This window comes from Oryza brachyantha, chromosome 6 (assembly GCF_000231095.2).
Source record: "Oryza brachyantha chromosome 6, ObraRS2, whole genome shotgun sequence".
NCBI classification, from domain to species: domain Eukaryota; kingdom Viridiplantae; phylum Streptophyta; class Magnoliopsida; order Poales; family Poaceae; genus Oryza; species Oryza brachyantha.
This window is the reverse complement of record NC_023168.2, coordinates 11647037-11672817: the sequence shown is the minus strand read 5'-3', so window position 1 is coordinate 11672817 and position 25781 is coordinate 11647037. Positions and strand designations below refer to the sequence as shown.

Sequence of the window (25781 nt, the reverse complement as noted above, 5' to 3'; positions counted from 1 at the left end):
GGGCATATTTTTACATATTATCATGAAATTCCTATAATGTCTATCGTCTAGCGCATCGGTTAGGGTCGTGAAGTGGTATCGGTTGTCCGACCGATAGCGGTTTAGGTTTAACTGCTTTCCATATTTATATCTTATCAGTTATAGGATCAAACTGACTGACACGCCCAATTTTCCGAGAATCTAGGCCCTGTACTAGAACGTTCTGAGAAGTGATTCCCAGGCCTTTGTGTGTGACACGTTGATCACATTTTCGACATCAACAATAATACATCAGGAAAAAATACATGTATAATAGATCAAGACCAATATGTCCCTGTTGTTGCTCACCATTGGTGGAGACATCTGGGAGAGGGGAGGTTTACGTGTTCACAGATCGCACATTTGCTAGCTTCGAGATCATTGTTAAGCTCACTGTGGTCGGACCTAGCCGCTCCCAAGCGCTTGGAAGCGAGAACTAGTGGCCCTGACGATCCATGCAACTAGAGTTGGTTGTGAAGAGGACTAGTTACATTGGTGGCAATAACTAGTTGGATTGCCAGTGAAGACTAGTTCTATCAAGCCGGCAAGATTTGGTCCCACAAGGGAGGAAGAGAGGCGTCGACCAATATCAACTACTGGTGCTCGAGCCATGAGAGATGGGTGGAGGCAAAGAAAGGCTTGTGTCTATCATCCCTTTGCAACAGTGGTGAATCTCAGTTGGAGAGTAGGGGAGGATGAGAGATGAGTGGGATAGAGGGTTCTGAGGGGGATGCAAAATATTGATAGCTTGGTAGGTTGCTGAGTATGCCGCATACCGATGAGAAGGAAAAAAGTAATTTGTGTAAAGAAGGTTGCTGAGTAGTCTAATCTGGGCACAAATACGACTATCATGCTTGTATACGGTAATGATTCCTTGAGTCCTACTAGGAGGAGGGGTCATCCCATGATATAAATATAAAGGTGAAGATAACATATTTCCCATTGTTCCGTCAGGATATGATAACTCTCAATTTTGGCGGAGATGAGACTGATCCAGGTTCTGATCTAAATGACTCGAACCTCACGATCACAACACCATGTCTTCTCTTGTTGGCCTCACCGAGAAGTGTAACCCCTACTGTGTGCTGCCTAGTTGGCCTTGCCGATTGAAAAGTGTAACCCCTACATGCAAATCTAAAAACACATGAAATAACTTGGAAGATTGCAACTGAATTGCATATTATGAATGATTAATTAGTCGAAGCTAGGGACTCCCAAACCAATGAATAACAACAGTATTTAGCAAAAAAATTAAATATAAGCAAATACCAACCCTAACTCAATGATGACAACTGGCTATAAATACCTTGGGGTCAGCCAATGAGCCTTGGACGCATACCTATTGGACTCGAAATCGACGCACATCCTAGAGGCCTAAAAGATGGTGACACAACACCCTGCTAAATCTTGTTTTGACAGTTCCTATTAATAAACAAGGAATTTCGATGTTAGACAACATCCATTGGAAAGTTGGTCTCATTATGTTTCCACCCAAAGAATGTCGAACAACGGAGGTTAGACGAGACTTGAGCAACTATTTTAATGTAGGTACTCTTGGACAACAAGGTGGACTTGAACGGGAATTGAATCGGGCCCTAACCTGACTCCAGCCTTTTCTGCCTCCTAGCCAATCTCCGAGCGCTCCCTGGACCTCTCAATATTGATTCCTAAGCACAATAAAATCATTAGGTGGCAATCAGTACACAAGAGCTTAAGAGTGAGCTCACCTATAAATTCAATTGGCATACACGAGCTCAAGTAGTTGCACCTTACGTAACATTATGAGGATCATGATATATGAGCGATGTCCTCATCAAAAGGCCTACTAGGAGGCAGGGGGATTAAATATTTAACTCAAAAATTAGACAACATAAAGCACATTGAGCCTTTGCCACGGACTTTGGTTATCAAATACAGCCTCTGCCGTTTCGATGAGATTGCTTGGTAGGTTAGTTATACACTCCTCACGAATCATACTTGTTATAATTTTTAGTCCAATAAACTAGATTGGGGAAATTATCCACTTTGGGAGCCTGATGACCCTATGGCCCCGAACTATCATAGTCGGGATCTTAATATTTCACATACGTGTTGATGATTTTTTTGATGAACTGGCAAACTTTATATGAATTTTTTTTATTTATATATTTATGATTAAAACATTTACAAAAATGTAATTTTTAGTTTTAAAAATGCAAAAATATATCACCAACACTCTATGGGAGGATTTTTCTAAAACATCATTTGGCTGATAGAGGAATATGTTGGCATTTGCTCGGGTTGTTCTTTTTTTTGCAGATGGCCTCTTGCCGCCCTAAAGCCCAATTGTCGGTGAGGGACTAGGAGGATAGCATTTTTTCCCTATGACCCCTTGCGGCCCTCCCAGTAGAGATTTTATAGGGGGGAGGGGTCAGATGCGCCTTTTGCAGCTTACACTCTAAATAGAGAAAATTCCTTACATGCCCTTAAGAATTTACTCAATCCCCTCTATACACCTGAATTTTTCCTCATCCCTTTATACCCCCTGAGTTTTTATTTTGATTCCCTCTATACCATTTCCGTTTGTTGACCATTACTTAACCGTTAAATATTTTTCAAATGACTATATTACCCCTCTTATACATATTTGCTACCTTCTTGATGAATTTTCATATGCAAAATAATAACTTATACTAAAATAAAAGGATATAATGAACTAATGCCAAACTTAAAAAATAAAACTTATTTTTCAAAAATAAAAATTTAAAAATATGATTAAATCCAAACATTAATTTCAAATATGTTTTTATAGTTTCTGATGAACTAATTACATCCCCTTTGTTTTTAAAAATGAATCTTTTTTCATTGCATATTCATTGAAAAGTAATTTTCAAATTTGATGGGGAGCTTGATTTGTTTATAATAAATATTTTTTAATTGTTAACGAAATTATGTTTTATTTATAAAAATATTTAGTAATTTATCTCTTATTATTATTCACAACCCAAATAATTTACAAATCAAACATTTCTATAGCTTTTAGCAATACACCAAGGACGATAAAGTCATTTCTACAATAATTAATGGTCAAACTAATGGTCAACTAATGGAATAGACATGTAAGGGATCCAAATAAAAACTAACAGGTATATAAGAGATGAAGCAAATCTTAGGGGCCTACGAGGGATTGGAGGAACTTACAAGGGCACATAGGGAATTGACCCCTCTAAATACCCCTGGTAGGGTGACAACGGGGGCGCCTATAAAGAAAGGCCCTCTCTAGGTAGCGTTTTTATAAAAAAAAACTCCACAAGGGCATTGAAGGTATATTTTAATAAAATGATTGTAGGTGTTGATTTTAGTTTTAGATGAAGTGGTACATATGAATTAATGAAGTGCCACACATAACATAACAGTTTGAGTGATAACCATATGTTGCAAGAAAACATCTCAAAATTTAAGTAATTTGGCCATCCCATCTCACATTCCCAGCTAAATTATATGTTCCAGTGAAACGTACTAGATCTGACATTGATGCCTAGTATAGAAATTTAAGCAAAAAAGGCATATTTAAGTTCAAATTCAGCCTAACTTATTTGAAATAGTTATTAAACAAGTTAACGTTCATACCAAAAAGTTTTAAATTTTGGCACTTATTCAAATTAGCTACTTCCTCGGTTCCAAGATGTAATCGTTGCTATTATTTGAATCTTGTACCAAAATATAATCATTTATGACAATATTCGCAGTAATATTTGTCCATTCAATAACTTCTCTTTCAACTTTTTTTATATTTTTTCCCCGCCTACTCTTTCATCATATTTTCTCATTTATTAATGGACATATAGTATTTTCTTTTCATCATCTGGAACAACCTAAAAATACATGGATTTTCAAATGGAGGTAGTATTTACCTAATTTGACTCTTGAGACCCGGGGTTGAACCAATTAATTTTCTTATAATTGGTACATCAAATTACTGCATTCAATTTCCCACAGAAAGTATTTATTGAGTATTCAACAACACATTAGCTGATGTCCAGAAATATAGTCTGATGATACCAAACGAAAGTGAACGTACTATATGTGCTGAACTACTAATGAAGGAGCTCGTTTTTTTAACAATCCACAAAAAAAAAGTGTGTTTGTACTAATAAGATAAAATAAAACAACACAAAGAAAAACAACATCCCCAATAGGGAAATACCAAGGAAAAAAACAAAAATTTTGTAAATATCGATTTCTATAACACTATATAATCTGCAACATTAATGCATGAAAATTTAAATGAGGTGACAGCGAAACAAGGAAAAACGAGCCGATGGTGCTAGCTGAATGCCCCACGCTCTACCTGTTCTACCCGGATATGAACAAGGTTCTTATGCTCATTAATTGAACTAACTTAGATAGCTAGGCTAGCTAAATCTTGCCATGATGTTTTTGTGAAAAAAAAATCTACATGTGAATATGATCATCCGTTGGGTCCATATGTATTCATATTCTTTAGGCATCGTTATGAGATTCTATTTCTTAAGTGTATATATTAATGTATACGGATGAAAATCCATACCACTGGTAGAAATAAATCTTTATTTCTATTGTATTTGGGTAATTAACAAAGTTAAGTTTAACTGCATTTGAAAAACAGAGCTATATTGTTGGAATAATATTTCATGTCCCAAGTAGGCCTTGTTTATTCCATTGTAAAATTACTGTATTTTCTTCTTCGTCATAGTGAAATAACCCAATTGTACTTTATGTTCCACATGTACATGCTTATGGTAAACAACGTAGATATTACGGGGTTAATGTAACATAGGCATTTCTTCTATATGAAATATGGATGGCACATATTTATAATAATATATAAAATTATGACCATAACATATGTTATCACATGGCACACAAAAACACTAGTGGTGTGTAGGTTGAGTCATGGATGCATGACTCCACCCAGAAGGGTTTAAATCCTGCTACCCAGAAGTATTATGCACATACAAAAGAGCTTTCAACTAGAGTTTAGAGAAATCAAGAATATGTCCCTAGTTTGTCTCTTTTTGCATGCATGTGTTAAGAGGTGCATTCATGGGTGTGTGAATATAGTGTTGTATGTGTAGTGGTACATGTGCGTGTATGACTGTCATTTAATAAAAGAGCGTATTTTTACAGTTGTTCATTAGGTACCGAGAGGTATAAAATTTTAGTAGAAAATTTAGTACCTCTTGGTCGGTATCAAGGACCGTAAAATTGCTCAATAAAAAAATATTACCACATGGCTATCAGCAATGTAAAAAATAAGGGAAAATTGCAACCATGCCATTATAAGGGAAAATTGAAACCATGGCTATAAATAATGCAACCCATGCAATAGAAGAAATACTTGACATGATAAAATTTGGCCAAAATAGTCACCATGTATTTCAATAATTATATAAATAGGAAAAATATCAAAACAAAAGTAAAGGTCTGAATTTTGATGGGTACAAAAATTTATATGTGCAGCTTTCTTTGTAACAAACAGTGAAGCTGTCAATTTCTTAGGCACTGTCCATATATATCCACATATATCAACATCAAGATGACAGAGATTTTAATTATTTAATACAAAAACTGTATCGATACATATGTGGTCATACGGATTAGGCAATACTGTCATAATCTTCCTCGTCTCAACTATCTCTTTGCCTGTCCATCTATGGGCCCGTTAATAAACGCCAGTTCTTCCCACAAGAGATTGTTATCACTTATGTTCCGTGTATCTAAACTTGTTCATAACGAATATATAATCTGTCAACCTGCACATAACGAATTGATTCAGTGAATTTAATCTGTAGTTGACGCATGACTAAGTATCTGTCGTGATCATCCTGCACTGTCACTACAGGGGAATCGGTTATCAATGGCGGGTTTAGATGCTCATCTCTAATGGGTAAACCCGTCATTAGAGATAAATGGTGAGTGATAATAAAAACTAGATCTGACATTGATGATACACACTATTGATGGTACACACATGTGTCGGTCAGTATTATAGTATGACAGGTGATGAGGACGGATTGTAATTCTTGCTTGTCATACGATGTATATGAAGTAAAAAAGATGATTGACACCCTGTCACTTGTGTACTCCCACCGTCCCAAAACAAACCATTTTTTTATTTTTTACCTATAATGTTTGACTCTTTATCTTATTAAAACAAATTTATGATTAATATTTTTATTTTTATTAGATGATAAATCATGAACAGTGTACTTAACGTGTGACTAATTTTTTTTCAAATTCTTAAAAAAATCAAATAAGACGGATGGTCAATCGCTGGACATGGGAACTAAAAAGTTGGCTTATTGTGGGACGGAGGGGGTATACTTCTAGTGAAGAAAAATGGGAAAAAAACACTTGCCTGCTTAATTGGTCCTAGCCATCAAGAGAAACCCAATCACACCAAAGAGACAAGTGCTAACGCTACCAGTTTAATCCAACAGGGGGAATAATACACACACTGTTGGATCTGAGAACTAGCCGTGTCAATTCTCCCAAGGAACTTGAGGTGTGAATCCCATCCATGCATCGCCATTACACCATGCATCCAAGTCATTTACCTTGTGAGTCATGCAAAGGATGGGTATGGATGAACATGAGGTAATGAGTTTGAATCTTATGCGCCACTATGATCGATAAAGTTATTGTTATATATCGGCATATTTGGTCTCGCCACTATCAATGGTATAGATAATTTTGATTAATATGGTAATTTTTATGGTTCTAGTTATACCGAAGATGATGACATTTTTTTAGCAAATATATAACCACTAGGCAATGTTTTCTGGGACAAAATAATATTTCTAGATTTTTGCACAGAAGCATCCCAAACTTTTAAACTGTATAATTTTTTCAAAAGGGTTTTTATATAGAAGTTGATCATATTGCATTTCTAAAGTAAATTTTTAATTTTGTATCAGCTAATTTTATTTTTTATATTGCCCAATTGCTATCTTAAATTGGAGATAATCTTTCGTCTTTTATGTTCATCTATATAAGAGAAGAACGCAGCCCAGATAGCTGGCTTACTGAGTAATACTTGTATTAGGTTACAGTAGATGAATTCATTGGTTATATCTTGGGTTTGGCTGAGCTCGTGAGCCAAGTAAACCTTATCTCCCAACGTACCGCTGAAAAAAAAAACGTTGACAAGACGCGTAGTTCCTAATTATGCCAAAGCAGCACCGATGTCACGCGCACTGTTGTTTTGCCGCTGCTTAGTTTCTAGCGATTATACAAATCCTCCTCTACAATCTGAACGCGTTGCCACACTCGCAGCCCCTCTCTCTCCTGATTAAAAAAAAAAGCACAGGAGACATGAGCAGAAGCAGCAAGGACAGTCTCCAGCCGATATACATGCAGCCCCTGTCACGTTTTTGTTGTCTTCTCCCTCGGCCTTGTCTGGCGAGGGAGTCCACCTTACCATCTCTCTCGGTCTCGGATCTGTGTGCGTTTCTGTTCTTCGCATCGACCGGCCGGGAGCAAAAAATACAGTGAAGCTAGCGCGCGCGGCTCGCCCTCGCCCACCCCAAAAAAAGGCTCATCCACACACCGCGGCGCGCGCGCCCGGCCGGCAATAATTTTGCGCAAGCCACCAAGCTGCACTTGCGCTCGCGGACAAGGCCACCCATCAAACGAATCGGAGAAATCTCCCGCGAGCTAGCTTGTGGTCGACGTGCCTCCTCCCGTCGTCTCCCCGGCCCTAGCGAATACTCCCCGGAGATTACGTCTTTCTCCTCGCAACTAACACAAACCTAGCTAGCTTTGTCACTCACCCACCGCACCAACTGGGCAAGCTCGCTCGCTCTCGAGTCTCGACTGATGCCGCGGCTAGCCCTGCGCCGCGCGTAACCTAACGTCTCGTTTACTTGCGTTGCACTGCTTCTTGAAGCTGGGCGGTGGTGACACAAGTGGGCCGAGATGCTCGCCGTTTCACCGGCGATGTGCCCCGACGTCGACGAGCGCGCTGGACTGGCCGGCGCCGAAGTCGTCGCTGCTGGCATGGAGGTCGTCGGGAGTGTCGGCATGCCGTCGGACATGGAGTTCGACTTCTCCGTCGATGACATAGACTTCGGGGACTTCTTCCTCAGGCTGGAGGACGGCGACGTGCTTCCGGACCTCGAGGTCGACCCGGCCGAGATCTTCACCGACTTCGAGGCGGCCGCTGCGAGCGGCGGCGAGGGGGACGGGGTGCAGGACCAGAAGGTTCCCACCGTCGAGCTTCTGGCCACGCAGGATGTGCTGGATCCGTGCGGGGATGTCGCCGTCGAGGAGAACGCGGCGATTTCCGAGGCCGGACCAGGACATGAGAAGGCAGGGTGCAACCAAGATGACGACGCAGCGGAGGTGAATGCCGACGTCGGCGGCGACGCAGCCGCGGTGGCAGAGGCCAAGGCGTCGTCACCGTCGTCGACGACGTCGTCGTCGCAGGAAGCTGAGAGCCGGCACAAGTCGTCGAGCAAGAGCTCCCAGGGGAAGAAGAAAGCGAAGGTGCACCCATATTAACCCTAGAAAATCTCACGACATTAGACTGTACTAGTTGTGTGGCATTGCGTATTAATTGTTGCTCCATCTGCAGGTGGACTGGACGCCGGAGCTTCACCGGAGGTTCGTGCAGGCGGTGGAGCAGCTCGGCATCGACAAGGCCGTGCCGTCGAGGATACTTGAGATCATGGGTATCGATTCGCTCACCCGGCACAACATAGCCAGCCATCTCCAGGTGCGTGCATGGCGGAATCTCGCCTCTCTCTCTCTCACACACACACACATACGTGGACAGCATTAGTTTTCAACCTGTGCCGTTCTTTATTACAATTGAATTTTCTTTTTTTGTTTGAATCCGAATTTTTGGTTGAAATCCCGGCTACGTTGTTGCTTTTAAATTTTAAATTGTAATCTTGTTAATCTTTTGAATGTTCAATTCGATATGGACAAAACTAATTAATTCTTAGTCACTGCTCACTGCGAGACATGTTCTAATGAATATATGAAACCGTATTAATTACTACTTGAATTTCAAGGTTACCTATATTCACTACGTTTATATTTCTGGTCGGATAAATATACTTATATGCGTGCATTAGGTTTGGCTCGTTGGTGCAAGGGTGGTTATTACAAATTTACCTTAGTTTCTAGTATAGTTTTCCATTTTGTTCCACGTGGAACTACACGAGGGAGAAGCTTCCAGCACATAATTAAGTTCATACAATTGGATGAATTGGTATTGCGGTAAGAAATAAGTTAATTAGTTAAAGCACAGAAAGATTCCATACTTCTTCTTTATGTAAAAAAATGATTCATACAAAGTATAGTAATCTATTCAAATGTAACAAGCCTTTACCCCTGTATTAGTTAATTGCGAAAATTTCATTGGCTCAGCTGCAGATTGCGGTCCAAAAGATTTTAAATTTTAACGTTTGATTTTGAAGAATAAACTTGGCTCTAATTTGCACCTGTCATCTTAAGTGCAAGTGCCAATTAGGAACATGCAGCCAGGCCAGTAAATAAAGCTCGATGAGAAAACCCATAAGAAGAGGATGTTTGGAAATACAAAACCCGCTTGGGAACAACTTTTTGCCATAACACGATATATGAAAGACTGCAAAATAAATTAAGTATATATATGAACCAAACACATGCACGAAACACGAATGACATGTCACAAATTGCAAAATTCAATTCTGGGAAAACCCCATAGTTGAAGAGCGGCGTGGCATACCCTGCGGTAGAAAAATTTTTGAACCTGGGTCACACACGCCCATGGATATCAATATCATAAATTACGTACAAGCATCCAAAGTTGAGCTACTGTTACAGAGTGTGACAGTGAGAATGTCATCACTCTGTCGAGTGTGTCCACCCCCCCGCCCCCCCCCCCCCCCCCCCCCCTCTCTCTTCCCATAGTACGTACCTGTCATCTGTGAGCTGTAAGTTCACGGATTGAACTGTAAAACTTTGTACGCAGACTATTGTTTTGAGTCTCAGTTCTGTCCAAGTGGGACCTATTATTATTCAGCACGCACAAGGAGCGAAATATTTTCCTTCTCCATGAAAGTATGGTTGCTCAACTCTCACTTAGCTTGTTGACGGTGTTTCCCTAGGACTGATACATAACATCTTCACATTGTTCAATGCACATGTAAACCTTTCAGCTAATTAGGAGACACTATATGGCCTGAGAACTTCCTCGGTCATTCCCAGAATATAGTTATGTATAGGATTAAACTTGACGCATCCTAGTATCCAAGTGTCGATCTGTCCTAGTTAAATTTTGAGATGGATGTCACATTTCATTATTAGTGTTTATTAGTGTTGTTGTGTAATAATCCTGATAGACACGAAACCTGGAGGTCTTAAAATATAATAATAATAATAATAATAATAATAATAATAATAATAAATGTTTTGGTGTTTCTTGTAAAATAAAAAGTTTTGATTACTGTAAACACATATAAACAAATGTAAAATCTGTGGGGATTAAACGTTACGTAGGATTAGATAAAAAAACTGGCAGGTGGAAACATCGATTTTTATGTGCTTCGAAATTCTGGAAAGAAATTTTTTAAATTTTGATTATGTGCATACAGAAATTATTTTTTATACCATGAATGCCATGCGAAGTTAATGTATATCCCATTTTTCCTCTGTGTACATGACAATTCTCTGCTCCTCATTTAAACAATAGCTATATGAGCTTTCTAACCATTCTTGACTATATAATTTGACATACAACATTTTTACAGTATTTTTGGGTACCTATTAAAAATTTACAATAAAAATTAGTATATCTACATATTTTCTCTGTAAAATTCCTCCATCTACATTATTCCCACTCTGTTGCCATATCATGGCTGGTCGGCGTATGTGGTGGGTACCGGTCCCTCAATAGTTTAATTTACATGTAATAGCTACTAGAAACCATGGTGTTCCAGGTAGCAGTGGCACCCTCCATACGAGAATAGTGGGAATATTTTATGGTAGTTTTAGGTAATACTTACTATATAAAGATACTATGTTTTCTATGGCTAGTTATTCCTATGTTCTACAAGTTGAACGTAAAGTTTGGGTTACATTTTTTTAAGAAACTGTATCACTTATTACTGGATGTGATACACGACTCATCAAACTTCATATTAATTATGTGCAGAAATACCGGTCACATAGAAAACACATGCTTGTGAGAGAGGCGGAGGCGGCGAGTTGGACCCAACGGAGACAGATTTACGCTGCGGGCGGAGGTACAGTTGCCAAGAGGCCGGAATCCAATGTATGGGCTGTTCCTACCATCGGCTTCCCTCCGGCGCCGCCACCACCTCCACCACCGCCACCCATGCAACACTTCAGCCGACCATTGCATGTCTGGGGCCACCCAACGATAGACTCGCCTCGGGTTCCAATGTGGCCACCAAGGCCGCATCTCGTCCCACGTGGTCCGGCACCGCCATGGGTTCCTCCTCCGCCTCCGCAGTCGGACCCTGCTTTCTGGCACCATGCTTACATGAGGGTACGTACATGCTACTAATGTTGTATAATGCTCAATAGAATGATTATATATATAGAAGTACCTTTTGTTGAAAATGTATACTTTAAGGTTTTGTGATGGTTCATAAATTGTTTACCTACTTTATTGCTTATGTAGGGGCCAGCACATATGCCGACTCAAGGGACACCTTGCATGGCGATGCCAATGACAGCTGCGGTAAGGAACTATATATAACTCGATCGTTTTAGTTAGACTAGATGGGCATGTCATCTCAGCACAATGTATAATAGTCCACTTTTTCTATTGATCAAACGTTTGATTTTTTTTCTTCTGTTAAACACGCCCGTAATGCGCGGGGGCTAGAGGGGTGCGTGTATGGGTTTTTTGACTTGCGTGTGCACGTCTTCAGATTATCATTCAAAAACAGTGACCGGATTTAATTGATAAAATTAGAATTTTCAAACATTTGATCAATAGTTGGACCATACTAGTTTCAGTTGGATGATATTTTGGCGATAGTCTACATAATCTGATGGGGTTGAATGATATCCCGTTTCAGAGATTTCCTGCTGCACCGGTGCCAGGAGTTGTCCCGTGTCCAATGTATAGGCCACTGACTCCACAACCGCTGGCAAGCAAGACCCAGCAAGATGCTCAGCTTCAACTACAGGCACAACCAGTAAGTGCCAAACATTTGTACTACCTCATCATTTGTACCAGTAAGTGCCAAACATTTGTGCTCCACCGGTGCCAGTAGTTTTGTATCTGAAACTAATTTCACATATCTAAAGACACAAACCTCATCAGATCAAGGAAGATTCATATCATAGGCTTCTTGGCTCACATTTTATTTTTTGTTTCAGTCAAGCGAGAGCATAGACGCGGCAATTGGCGATGTTTTGTCGAAGCCGTGGCTGCCTCTGCCTCTTGGACTGAAGCCGCCATCACTGGACAGTGTGATGGGCGAGCTGCAGAGGCAGGGGGTTGCAAACGTTCCTCCAGCGTGTGGATGATGAATGCTTGCTTGCAAGGTCGATGGGCTCGATCCGTTCCTGACTCGATCGATCGCTGCTTGTCAGCTGGTCAGTGCACCGGCCGAAAAAGAAGAAAAAGAGAAATTCGCCGACATGTCCTTTTCTTTTCTTTCTCCGTTTGGAGACCTCGCTGTTCTTGGACCTCTCGATTACTTTTTAGCTTGTGCAGATCTTGAAAGACATCTTTGTTTTGACTTCGGGAGCAATTAACCAGAGTATGTACATGTAAATGTAAAATGTATTGGCTGTCAGTTCTCAGCTACGAATAAATTTAATAACGGTTGTTCCGAATAGGGCTTATTTTATTTTTGTACGTTGATTCGCTGTTGGTTCAAACACTCCAGAAATCTACCTTCCGCGTTATTGTTATTTTCACTTAAGTACAGTATCATTTTACAATTTTGTGTAAGCCGCTACACATGAACAAATTGAGCCTCTCATAATCAGATTAATATATCCAGCCAGGAAAGTATCAATGGTAATACACTGATACTATTGTTGACAAATACGGTTTTGCATATTTTATTTGGTGCAAAGCCCAAGAGTTATACTTATGTTTTATATAAGATAGGATTAATCTCACCATTAATATACAAGCAATTTTATCGTTCTTGATAAAGTATTAGGAGATGTTGCATTTTAGTGTAAAATTTTGTTTCTTTAGGTACTAACATTTTGAGCTTTCAGAGTAAATTCCAGTACGTACAGTTTTTTCTTAAGGATAATAAAATTCCCCTTAGTACGTACGTACGTACGTATGTATGAGGAGCTTCTTTAGCACCCTTGAGAACAGATTGAGGACAACGTTTTCCAGTGTAAAAACATTTATAATATCAGCTGCTATGTTCTTTGAGTCACTGGAATTTGAAATGAAAAGTTTAGTCCATATAGGTACTTTCATAAGAGCCATAAGTTTTCTTACCAATATTTCTTCAAATAGAGATCCAACTATAGTATTTATTGATATATATAAAGTTCAGCTGGTATCAACATAGATGAAAGACAAAATCAACAAAAAAAGACACAAGATTTTTTATGCAGGCTGAGACCCATTAGGTATTTATACACGCTCTACGCTTGTCAGCCTCAGGTAGTTATACTTTTATATGATAAATAGAAGACTTGGAACTCTCTACTCAGCTATACTACACTATAGCTCTATGTCAAGCTCAGTCGTACTAGATTTATCTTGCCGAGTGCACTCCTTAATTAGTTATTGTGGGACGTGTATCTTTGATTGCCCCTAAAGCTCTATTGTGTTGTTCCCACTTATCTTATCCCCCGAATCTTGTATTTATATCCATGATTGAGCTCTTGTCCAAGTAAGACTAGAGAGACAAGTATATATTCTATATGAATAGTCTTGACAGTAAGCAAGTAAAACTTTGTATTTATTTCCTTATTGGGTACTCATTTATCGGTTGTCTAGGATTCTATCCATCTTTATAGAAATTTCTTTCATATAGGAAGAGCTAGGTGATAATCATACCGAGACAAGTACAGATCTATATATGAGGTATCCTATATCCTTAACACTAACACAATAAAACATGTTTGATTATATTTTTGTCTTTCAGGTGCGGGGGCTGTTGTCATATTTGCTCACTGTCATGCAACCGAAACGATTTCTTCTGTCACTGCTCTATTATATATATTTCATAAACCAGCCACACAATTTTATATTTTCTAATATAGTAAAATAAGTGTTTAGCCTAAACATAGTCACACTTGCGGAATTTAGAGGAGCAAAACTGATCGGCCATCCATGCAGGCTCATCGTTTCTTCTTCATATGTAGCATGCCATGGATATGCTATGAAGGATCATTTGCAAAAGTGAAAGATAAAAAACACGCAGTCACTGCTCATCCTGCTCACTCATAACCAACCAAATATAATGGGTTGGGCCCATTAATAGCCCACACGACGCTAAACACAGGGGCCTTATGGAGTATGGACGCTGGGATAGATCGACCACAAATGTTATCCCTACGACTGATTCATTTGATTTGATTAATCTCAAACTTATAACACGGCGGATGATCCACAGATCACAATGAAACAATACGCTCAGAGAATATGTATAATCTAGTAGGATCGAAATAGTGCACACCTACTATCCAAACCCAAAAATCTTTTAGCGGAAATAAAAGATTATCTCTGGTTACGTCGTTCTTGAGATTACCTCTAGTTAATTATGCCGCTCCTATGCCGCCGATCAGATCGTTAGGATCTAAAAAACCACCAGCAGATAAAAGCAGAAGATATAGATTGATTGCTTTCAACTTTATTGCATCAACTGGTATTTACAAAGTGCACCAATATTTCTCCTATTAAAATCATCGACTTAGAATCAACAACTAAATCTAAAAAGACATGCCAGATATATATCCCTTGATATCTATTTATATTAAAGAAATAGCACTCCTTTGTCCTAATCAGAATCATCCACGGACGCGACCGCACGGGCCGAACCAATCTGCCGTACGCAACGCACCGCATGATCAGAAACCAATCCAGCACGACTGCCCTGCATATGTACGGCCATCCATGTATGCCCCATACATGCATCTCTCTTCCGCGCGCTACAGTGACCGAAAATACTGTAGCACAAATAATCAAACTGCTAAAGGCATCCGACAGCAGAATCCATGCACATGGTGCCTTGGCGCAACCTGCTGCTTGACCGAGTACGTACGTACACACCGAACGTACAGAACTCCTTCAGCGGTACAGTAAACCGACTGGTACAGTATCTACGAGTACTGTAGCAACGCGTACTATAGTAAACTCCGTCTCCCTTTTCTTATCCAATTTTTATCTAATTTTGATCTGATTTAGTTATGATTTTTCAGCGCTTACACATATAACATATAAAGCCCGTTATGGTTTTTTTCACACGGTGTTCCTACACCATGTGCCACCTCGTATTTAACATCGTCAGCCAATATCCTCGATTGTCCGGACCTTAGTTTCTTCCCGAGTTTAGTCATAATGCCACCGCCGTTGACCGATATTGACCTCTAAGGATCATAACTCTACTTTAACCATGTCACGTGGCATCCCAACTATTCAGACCTCGTTTTTTCTCTGAATCTCATGGTCCTCGTCATTCATGAGACAGATCGTTAAACGTTAGATATAAATCTTAAAAATAAAGGTTTTTTGGACGGAGGGAGGGAGTAACCAGCTCGGCGAGTAATTGCTTGTTTTTTTCTGATCTGTAGCCGTATGGACAGTGAGAGGCCATAAAATAGGCACTATATATTCTGAAGATGCTCTTGGCATCACATAGGATGCCTGCACCAGTTGCGGCTGCCTGGAAGGCTGGCTAGCTGCAGTCAGCACGAACCAAATATTGAAGAACAACAAGGTTTCTTTTGACTTCTTATTAAAAAGAAAAAAACAAAACTCGTGTAATCAATGATTTTGGAAACGCAGAATGCTTGTTTTTTGAAATTATACGGATTTTCCTCATTTGATTTTCGCACTGATTGTGGCTTATGCTTTTCCTCGAAATTTTTGCTAGAGTGGGTAAAATATGTCGTTGAGCCCACACGACGAGGTGATATTGGATAAAACAGTGACCTGTCGCCCGGCGTCAAACCTGCAAGCTGCTGCTCAATGACATCTAAAATGGAGTAACATGCTATCGTACTTTATCTTTTCGCTTTTATTTAAAGTTAAAATTTAAATATTTAATCGTAACATAAGTTGGTTTTAGTTTTTCGTAGTAATTTATTTTTCATTCTTTACTTTTATATCACTAATAACATATATAATATATATATATTATTAATAAATAATTTTTCGTTCACAGTTACATCATTTGGATTTTTTAAAAAAGTCAACAAATCAGCCGGTGCCCTGGTGATAAGAATATGATAGGCAGCAACAGTAGCTAGGCGCAGAGGTGGAAACAGGACAATCCGTAGTCAGAGCAACGGGCAGGACAGCCACGGCGACGGCACGGCGCACAGCCGCTGCGCCTTGAGCGCGGTGAGCCCGAACACGTCGTCCATGTCGATCTCGTTCGGCCCCGTCCCGGCCGGCAACGACCAGTCGAAGCAGTGCAGCAGCTCCGCGAGGGCGAGCTCCACGGCGAACATGCCCAGCTGCATCCCCGGGCACGACCGCCGCCCAGACCCGAACGGCAGGTACTGGAAGTCGGCGCCCCTGAAGTCCACGCCCTCTCCGGCGAACCGCGACGGCCGGAATGCCGCCGCGTCGGCTCTCCACAGCGCCGTGTCGCGGCACATGGCCCAGTTGTTGATCCAGACGCGCGATCCGCGCGGGACGGTGTAGCCGCCGATGGTGCAGTCCCGCAGGCTCTCCTGGAGGAGCAACGGCAGCGGCGGGTGGAGGCGGAGCACCAACTTGGTTATGCACCGGAGGTGGGGGAGATTGCCGAGGTCGCCCTCGTTGACCCTCCGGTGGAGCCCTACCACGCCGGCGAGCTCGTCCTGCGCCAGCTTCAGTTCGCCGGGGTTGCGGAGGAGCTCTCACAGTGCCCACTCGACGGTGGAAGCTGTTGGAACTATTAATTGGGCCAAGGACCATGTGTATAATAATTTCAAGGAAAATCACAAAAGCCCACCTCATGAAAATATGCATGAGAACATTTAGTACCATCTTGCTAGTTCTATGAGAGTGAGACCTACTTAAATAGGAGAGTGCTCTCTAGGCTCTTGAGTAAGAAGAAAATAGAGCAACATGCGTGCGCTCGCTCGCTTGGCTGGGTGGCGTGCGCGCACGACATGCGCGTGAATGGTCCGCCAAAATTGGCTCCTTGCGCGGATGCGGCTTCATTTTGCAGTTTTGTTTTGCTGCGTGAAACGAAAATTTCGGTGATCAGTTTTAGAAACTTATCGTATCGGATTCTTTCTTACGCGAGATAGCTTAGAGTCCGGATAGGTTACGCGCGGCCTATCCGGTTCAGTTACGACCTGGTAGGCGTGCTGATCATACGTCCTATAAATACCGGACCGCTACCTCGTTGCAACGTACGTAAAAAAACAATCTAGGGTTTGCCTCTCCTCTGTGCTGCGCCGTCACTGTCGTCTACTCCGTCCCCTTCGCCGGCGTGCACCAGCGATCGGGAAAGCAGGTCTCCAGAACATTCGTCCTCATAAAGTCCTACACCGGGAGAGGGCGAATAAGGTTTTTGGAAGCGCTTTGCGCGACTGCTTGCTGTTCGTCAACGACGGCTCATTTTCCCTGTCGATTGGTCGCGGCTCGCCGTCGTCAACATCCTATGTCGCGAGTCGTTCGTGCTGCTTCCAATCGTGTTCAAAACAACCTTCGGTACAAGTCAATTATGTTTAATCTAGTTCTGCATCTATTTAATCTATTCGTGTGTATCTATTTCGCATACATGTTTAGATTAGATCTGTACATGTTGGTTGATCTATGTGTTCCCATGCTTTCGCTTTACAATGTCATGATTTATTTACGCGATAGATTAAATCATTATGTGCTTATACTTTCAACAATCTAAAAACCTTATTATAGGCACTCTGATTTTTTGATGGCTGGTTTTGCCGATGCACTGAGGCCGGATAAATTCACTGGTGTGCACTTTAAGAGATGGCAGATCAGGGTCACTCTGTGGCTAACGGCTATGAAGTTCTTCTGGGTTAGTACTGGTAAACCTAAAGGGGTTCTCACTGCTGAACAGCAGAAAGAATTCGAGGAAGCCACTACTATGTTTGTAGGAGGCATTCTTGGTGTTCTTGGTGATCGTCTTGTAGAGTCATATATGCATATGACTGACGCTAAGGAGTTGTGGGATGCGCTGAATACCAAATTCGGTGCCACTGATGCTAGAAATGAGTTGTATATCATAGAGCAATTTCATGATATTAGGATGGTTGAAAACCGTTCTGTGGTCGAACAGGCTCATGATAAACAAACCATCGCTATGGAACTCGAACTCGTAAAGTGCGCCTTACCCGACAAGTTTGTGGTCGCGTGCATTATTGCGAAGCTGCCTTCTACTTGGAGAAATTTCGGCACTGCACTAAAACACAAGAGACAGGAATATTCCATTGAGGGTTTGATTTCGTCTCTTGATGTTGAACAGAAGGCTCGGGCTAAGGATGCTGCGTCTAAAGGCGATGGGGGACAGTCAAGTGCTAATGTGGTGCACAAGCCCTCTCACAAGAACAACGGGAAATTCAAAGCCAAGCAGAACACTAACTTCAAAAAGAAGGGTAACAATGACAACAAAGAAGAGAGGACTTGCTTCGTGTGTGGCATGCCTAGCCATCTGGCTAGGAAGTGCCCATGACGTAAGGGCATGAATGCACCTGCTGGACAGACTAAAGATAGGACAGGGTATGGTAATTTTCCTACTGATCTTTCAGTCAGTCAATCTACTAATTGGTGGGTTGATACAGGAGCCAATGTACATGTTTGTGCTGATATCTCATTGTTTACCTCTTATCAGGCCATCCGAGATAACTCCGTCCTAATGGGGAATGGGTCGCATGCTTCTGTTCATGGTGTTGGCACGGTGGATCTGAAGTTTACTTCGAGAAAGATCGTGCAGCTGAAGAACGTGCAGCATGTCCCTACTACCGACAAGAATCTCGTTAGTGGTTCCCGTCTATGTGGAGACGACTTTAAGTTAGTGTTTGAGTCTAATAAAGTAGTCGTGTCTAAACATGAATATTTTATTGGTAAAAGCTATGAGTGCGGAGGCCTTTTCGCTTTTCCCTCTCTGATTTTTGCAATAAGTCTGTGAACCATATTTGTGGCAGTGTGGATGATGAGGCTAATGCTTGGCACTCATGTTTATGTCATATTAATTTTGGTTTGATGTCTCGGCTTTCTAGTATGAGTCTGATTCCTAAATTTTCCATTGTCAAAGGTTCTAAGTGCCATAGTTGTGTGCAATCAAAGCAACCTCGTAAGCCCCACAAGGCTGCCGAGGAGAGAAACTTGACGCCATTAGAACTCCTTCATTCTGATCTGTGCGAGATGAATGGGGTGTTGACAAAGGGTGGAAAATGATACTTCATGACATTGATTGATGATGCTACTAGATTTTGCTATGTGTATTTGCTAAAAACGACAGATGAGACTCTAGACTATTTTAAAATCTATAAGGCAGAAGTTGAGAACCTACTTGACAGAAAGATAAAAACACTTAGGATCATGGTGGAGAGTTTTTCTCAAACGAATTTGACTTATTCTGTGAGGAACATGGCATAATATATGAGAGGACGCCTCCCTATTCTCCCGAATCCAACGGGGTTGCCGAAAGGAAGAACCGCAGACTCACTAACTTGGTGAATGCCATGTTAGATACCGCGGGGCTACCTCAGGCATGGTGGGGGGAGGCATTGTTGACCTCGAATCATGTACTTAACAGAATTCATAACAGAAATAAGGACAAAACACCATACGAGGTATGAATTGAGAGAAAACCATCACTTTCTTACTTGTGTACGTGGGGGTGCTTGGCAAAAGTCAATGTACCAATTCCTAAGAAACGCAAGTTGGGACCCAAGACCGTGGACTGTGTCTTTCTAGGATATGCTCATCATAGCATTGCTTATAGGTTTTTAATAGTTAAATCTGAGGTACCGGACATGCATGTTGGTACAATTATGAAGTCTCGAGATGCTACTTTCTTTGAGAACATTTTCCCAATCAAAGATGGAGATAACACTTCTAGCTAATCTTCTGAGATGGTGCCGAGTTCAGTCACTCCAACTGAACGTTTGGAACCTATACATGAAATTATTATTGAGGAGGATGCCAGTGAAGCTCCTAGGAGGAGCAAGAGACAAAGGACGGCTAAGTCCTTTGGAGATGACTTCACTGTGTATCTCGTGAATGATACTCCCAAGTCAATTTCAGAAGCTTATGCATCCCTAGATGCAGACTACTGGAAGGAGGCTGTCCGTAGTGAAATGGACTGTATTATCACTAACAGGACTTGGGAGGTGACAGAGCGACCCTATGGATGCAAACCTGTAGGATGCAAGTGGGTATTCAAGAAGAAGCTTAGGCCTGATGGTACTATTGAAAAGTATAAGGCTCGGCTTGTGGCTAAGGGCTATACTCAGAAAGAAGGCGAAGATTTCTTTAACACTTACTCACCTGTTGCATGATTGACCACAATTCAAGTACTACTATCTCTGGCTGCCTCACATGGTCTTCTCGTTCATCAAATGGACGTTAAGACAGCTTTCCTCAATAGAGAGTTTGATGAGGAAATTTACATGAATCGGCCTGATGGATTTGTAGTAAAAGGTCAAGAAGGCAAAGTGTACAAGTTGTTAAAATCTTTGTATGGTCTAAAACAAGCTCCTAAGCAATGCATGAGAAATTTGATATAACACTAACATCTGCAAGCTTCACAGTCAATGAGGCAGATAAGTGTGTATACTATCGCCATGGTGGGGGCGATGGAGTTATTTTATGTCTGTATGTTGATGACATACTGATCTTTGGGACAAACATTGAGGTGATTAAAGATGTTAAATCATTTTTGTCTCAAAACTTTGACATGAAGGATTTAGGAGTAGCTAATGTTATTCTAAACATTAAGCTAATTAAGGGTGACGATGGGATTACACTGTCGCAGTCTCATTATGTGGAGAAGATCTTGAATCGCGTTGGCTATATTGATAGCAAACCTTCTCCAACGCCTTATGATCCTAGTATGTTGCTTCGCAAGAACAAGAAACAATATAGGAATCAACTTGAGTATTCTCAAATCATTGGCTCACTCATGTACCTAGCTAGTGCAACTAGGCCTGACATCTCTTTTGCTGTGAGCAAGTTGAGCCGGTTTACCTTTAATCCGGGAGATGATCATTGGCAAGCGCTCGAGCGAGTTATGCGCTATCTAAAAGGTACTATGGACTTGGGACTTTACTATTCTGGTTATCCTGCGGTGCTAGAGGGATATAGTGATTCAAATTGGATCTCAGATGCTAATGAGATCAAAGCCACTAGTGGATATGTCTTCACACTAGGTGGTGGTGTTGTTTCATGGAGGTCTTGCAAACAGACCATCTTGACGAGGTCAACCATATAAGCAGAGCTTATGGCACTAGATACTGCTACTGTTGAGGCAGAATGGTTGAGAGATCTACTAATGGATCTACCAATTGTTGAAAAACCTGTGCCAGCTATCCTAATAAACTGTAACAATCAAACTGTGATTGTTAAGGTGAACAGTTCTAAGGATAATATGAAATCATCCAGGCATGTGAATAGATGATTGAAGTCTGTCAGGAAATTGAGAAACTCCGGAATTATAACGTTGGATTACATCCAAACAGCTAGAAACCTGGCAGATCCCTTTACTAAGGGGCTATCACGGAATGTGATAGACATCACATCGAAGGAGATGGTTATGAGACCCATATGAGTTATCTATGGTAGCAACCCAACCTATGTGATCAGAGATCCTGTGAATTAGGACCTGGGAAGAACAAGCCATTAGTTAACTAGAGGAGAGTATTCTTAATTAATAAACCCTCTCTAAGTAAAGATGCATGTACTCTCTTGCTACAAGGCAGGTTGGCAATGCCTTAATGTGTTCTGTTGGCTTTAATTAGCGAAGATACTATCTTGTAGAGAAATCTAGAAAGAACACACCTATATGAGATTGACTAGTAGTCATAGTCTATAGAGATTTTGGGTGAATCTTCTAGGAAGCTCATGAATAGACCATGGAGTATGACTTATAGGCTCCACCCGTGGGGTAGGCTACTAGCAGCCTAGTATCAGTCAAGGCTCTAATTGAAACTTACTTGCACCAAACTTGCAATTCAAGGCATAGTCCATTGTTCAAGTTGTGAGTAAGTGTAGCTTCTAGGTAGATGTTCAACCTTAATCGGTCTCCATCGCAATACTGGTATCTAAACAGAACGTTGGGATAGGCAAATCTCTAAGTCTTTTGAGATTTGCTGGGGGATTATTGGAATTATTAATTGGGCTAAGGCCCATGTGTAGAATAATTCCTAGGAAAATCACAAAAGCCCACCTCATGGAAGCATGCATGAGAATATTTAATACCACCTTGCTAGTTCTATGAGAGTGAGACCTCCTTAAATAGGAGAGTGCTCTCTAGGCTCTTGAGCAAGAAGGAAATAGAGCAACACGCGCGCGCTCGCTCGCCTGGCCTGGCCAGGTGGCGCGCGCGCACGACATGCGCGTGAATGGTCCACCAAAATTGGCTCCTCGTGCTTGCGCAGATGCAGCTTCCTTTTGCAGTTTTGTTTGCTTCGGCCGGATGGTAGTGGATCCCCAAATCATAATCTTTGATTAATTTAAACCATCTTTGATAGCGGAGATTCAAATCCAGCTGAGTAAAGATATACTTTAGACTCTTATGATCCGTATAGACTTCACATCTATTACTGATGAGATAGTGTGACCAGATTTTTAAAGCATGAACCACTCATGCTAATTCCAAGTCATGTGTGGGATAGTTACCCTCATGCGGTCTCAACTAACGAGAAGCATAAGAACTACTTTTCATTCGTGCATCAACGCACAACCTAAACCAGCTTTGGATGCATCACAATACACATGGAAATCTTTCGTCTGATCTAGCAAAATCAAAACTGGTGCTGACGCCAATTCTGCTTGAGCTCTTCAAAACTTTTGGTGCACTCAGCTGACCAGTTGAACTTCTCTTGTTTCTTCAATAATTGGGTCATTAGTTTAGCAATCTTCGAGAAATTCTCGATTAACCGACTGTAGTAGCCCGCAAGTCCTAAGAAGCTTCTGATATGAGTGACTGTCTTCGGCGGTGTCCACTTTGTAACTAACTCCACATTGCTAGGGTCTACTACGACTCCTTGAGCATTGATCACGTGGCCCAAAACCTTTACTTCATGCAGCCAGAAACTATACTTACTGAACTTGGTGTAAAGCTAGTGCTCTCTTAGCTTCTCTAGCACTATTTGCAGATGCTTCTCATGCTCTTCTTCAGACTTGGAGTAGATAAGAATGTCATCAATGAAGATAACCATAAACTTGTCCAAGTACTCCATGAATACCTTGTTCGTGAGGATCATAAAGAATGCCGGGGCATTGGTGAGTCCAAAAGACATTACCGTGCATTCATACAGGCCGTAACGAGTAGTGAACGTAGTCTTGGGGATATATTCTTCCCAGATCATTAACTGGTGGTAACCTAATCTCAGATCAATCTTGGAGAAAACTTTTGCACCCTTCAACTGATGAAATAGATCATCAATTCTCGGTAGAGGATACTTATTCTTGATGGTAACATCATGCAAGGCACAGTAATCAACACACATCCTCTTTTTCCTGTCTTTCTTCTCAATAAATATAACTAGAGCGCCCCAAGGCGAAGTACTCGGTCGAATATAACCCTTCTGAAGTTGTTCATCAACTTATTTCTTTACTTCTGCCATCTCATTGGCTATCATTCTGTAGGGCCTCTTGTATAAAGGTGTCGTCCTAGGTACTAGATTGATACGGAACTTAATCTCTCTTTCAGGCGGCATGGTAGTGAGATCATCTGGGGAGACTTCTAGATACTCACAAACCACCGGTATGTCTTCCAATCTCTTTGAATCTTCATCTGCTTTTGGCGGTTGCTCTTTTGTTTTCGTTTGATTCAAACTAGTCCCCACTTTCATTTAATCTGGGGACTAATACGTTACATCGTTACCACTTTACCACCTTCACTGGTCAAGGTGATGATAAGGTTACAACAATCAATCACTCCTTGGTGTTTGGTAAGCCAGTCCATTTCCAAAATGACATCTAGGTCTTTGGATTCAATAAGGATGAGATTGGCTAGAAATCCTGCTCTTTGGATTTCTATGGGCACTATTGGGCTATAGCTGTTGAAAGTGACGGTATTTCGTAGGGTACTAACCTGCATCGGGTTCTTTAGTTTTTCTTTCCTTAACTCATGAATCCTCACAAACTTCCTTAAAATAAATGAATACGTAGCACCAGAATAAAAAAGTATTGTAACAGGTATAGAGTTAACAGGGAGCGTACCCAGTATCACTTCTAGTGCAGCTTAGGCCTTTTGTGCAGAAACATGGTTGACGTGAGCTTGCACAAACTTCTACCTGTTGCGCTTTGGCTTCGGACACTTGTCTGCAAAATTTCTAGGCTCACCGCAGTTAAGGCAAAGCCCAGGCTTCACACCTGAGTCTTTCCTTGCTAGAGCTGGTTGTGCTGATGGCGCGGAGGTATTCTGTGGATGTTGGGCTAGAGCTAGGAGGAGATGCTGTGCTGGGGCATGCTGAGACTGGCCCCCACTATGGTTAAATTATTGTGATTGTAGGGACGGTGCTGACGGACAATCAAGGCATATTGCCCTGCTGTTGGCTGGGAGGGTGTTGATCGGTATGGAACGGAGGCTTCTAATGGTTCTGCTGATTAGGCCTGAACTGGGTGGCCTTCCTCTTCTTGTGCATCTAGAGGTGTTGGTCTTCCTAGTGAATAGCTTTATCCACCAGCTTCTCAAAATCAGCGTAGTCGCCCAAAAGCAACTACTTCTTCAATTCATCCTCCAAACTTCCGAGGAACTTCTCTTGCCTTGTGGCATCAGTGCGGACATCCTCAGGAGCATATCGCGTGAGGCATCAGTGACTGACTCCTGCTTCTTCTAGGTGACAATCCCATCAGGAACGTGGGCCTTGCTAAGACGACGGTGCCGGGGAGGACAGCGACGACGGTGGGAGGATGCAAACACGCGGTGGTGGCGCCGGGCTCGACGACGATGGCTGGAGGGAAAAAGGAGGAAGGCAAGCGGGAGGAGGCTCACCGGCGGCTGGGAGGAGGCGGCGGCGAGTCAGCGTCGGTGCAGCACATGGTGTGATGACGACCGGCGGCGACTTTCAACAGTGGCACGTCAGTTTGGGAGCGGGGTTCGGGTGGCGACATTTGGGAGAGTGGTGGAAAACCGGCGATGGCAGCGAGGGGGTGGCTTTAAGTAGGGGAAGAGGAGGGCGCCGGTTAGGAAAGGGCGGTGATTTGGGGTGGGGGAGCGAAATCCGATCGGGATTTTGAGGCACAACTGGTGGCGGTGACAGGCAGAGCCGGCAACATGGGAGGCCGAGTCGGAGAGGGAGAGGGGGGGTATGATGGGTGGGGTCCACCTGTCAGTGGCGCGGGGATGGGGGAGGTGGACTTGGCGGCACGGGCACAGGTGTTGGGGGAGGTGGCCCAGTCAAGGGGAGGCGTGTGTGCGAGCACGGGAGGGAGAAGGGGGAGG

General features: G+C 41.9%; 1 protein-coding gene and 1 pseudogene across 1 annotated transcript; one reads left to right on the top strand and one right to left on the bottom strand.

Moving 5' to 3' along the window:
* Positions 1-7648: 7648 nt before the first annotated feature.
* On the top strand, positions 7649-12906 carry LOC102711894 (probable transcription factor GLK1). Its single transcript, XM_006655996.3, has 6 exons — positions 7649-8526; positions 8615-8755; positions 11183-11539; positions 11675-11734; positions 12078-12197; positions 12382-12906. The coding sequence occupies exons 1-6, from the start codon at positions 7957-7959 to the stop codon at positions 12529-12531; spliced, it is 1398 nt and encodes a 465-aa protein (XP_006656059.1). The 5' UTR covers positions 7649-7956; the 3' UTR covers positions 12532-12906.
* Positions 12907-16485: 3579 nt separating this feature from the next.
* LOC121054712 overlaps positions 16486-25781 on the bottom strand; it is a 46190-nt pseudogene continuing 36894 nt past the window's right edge.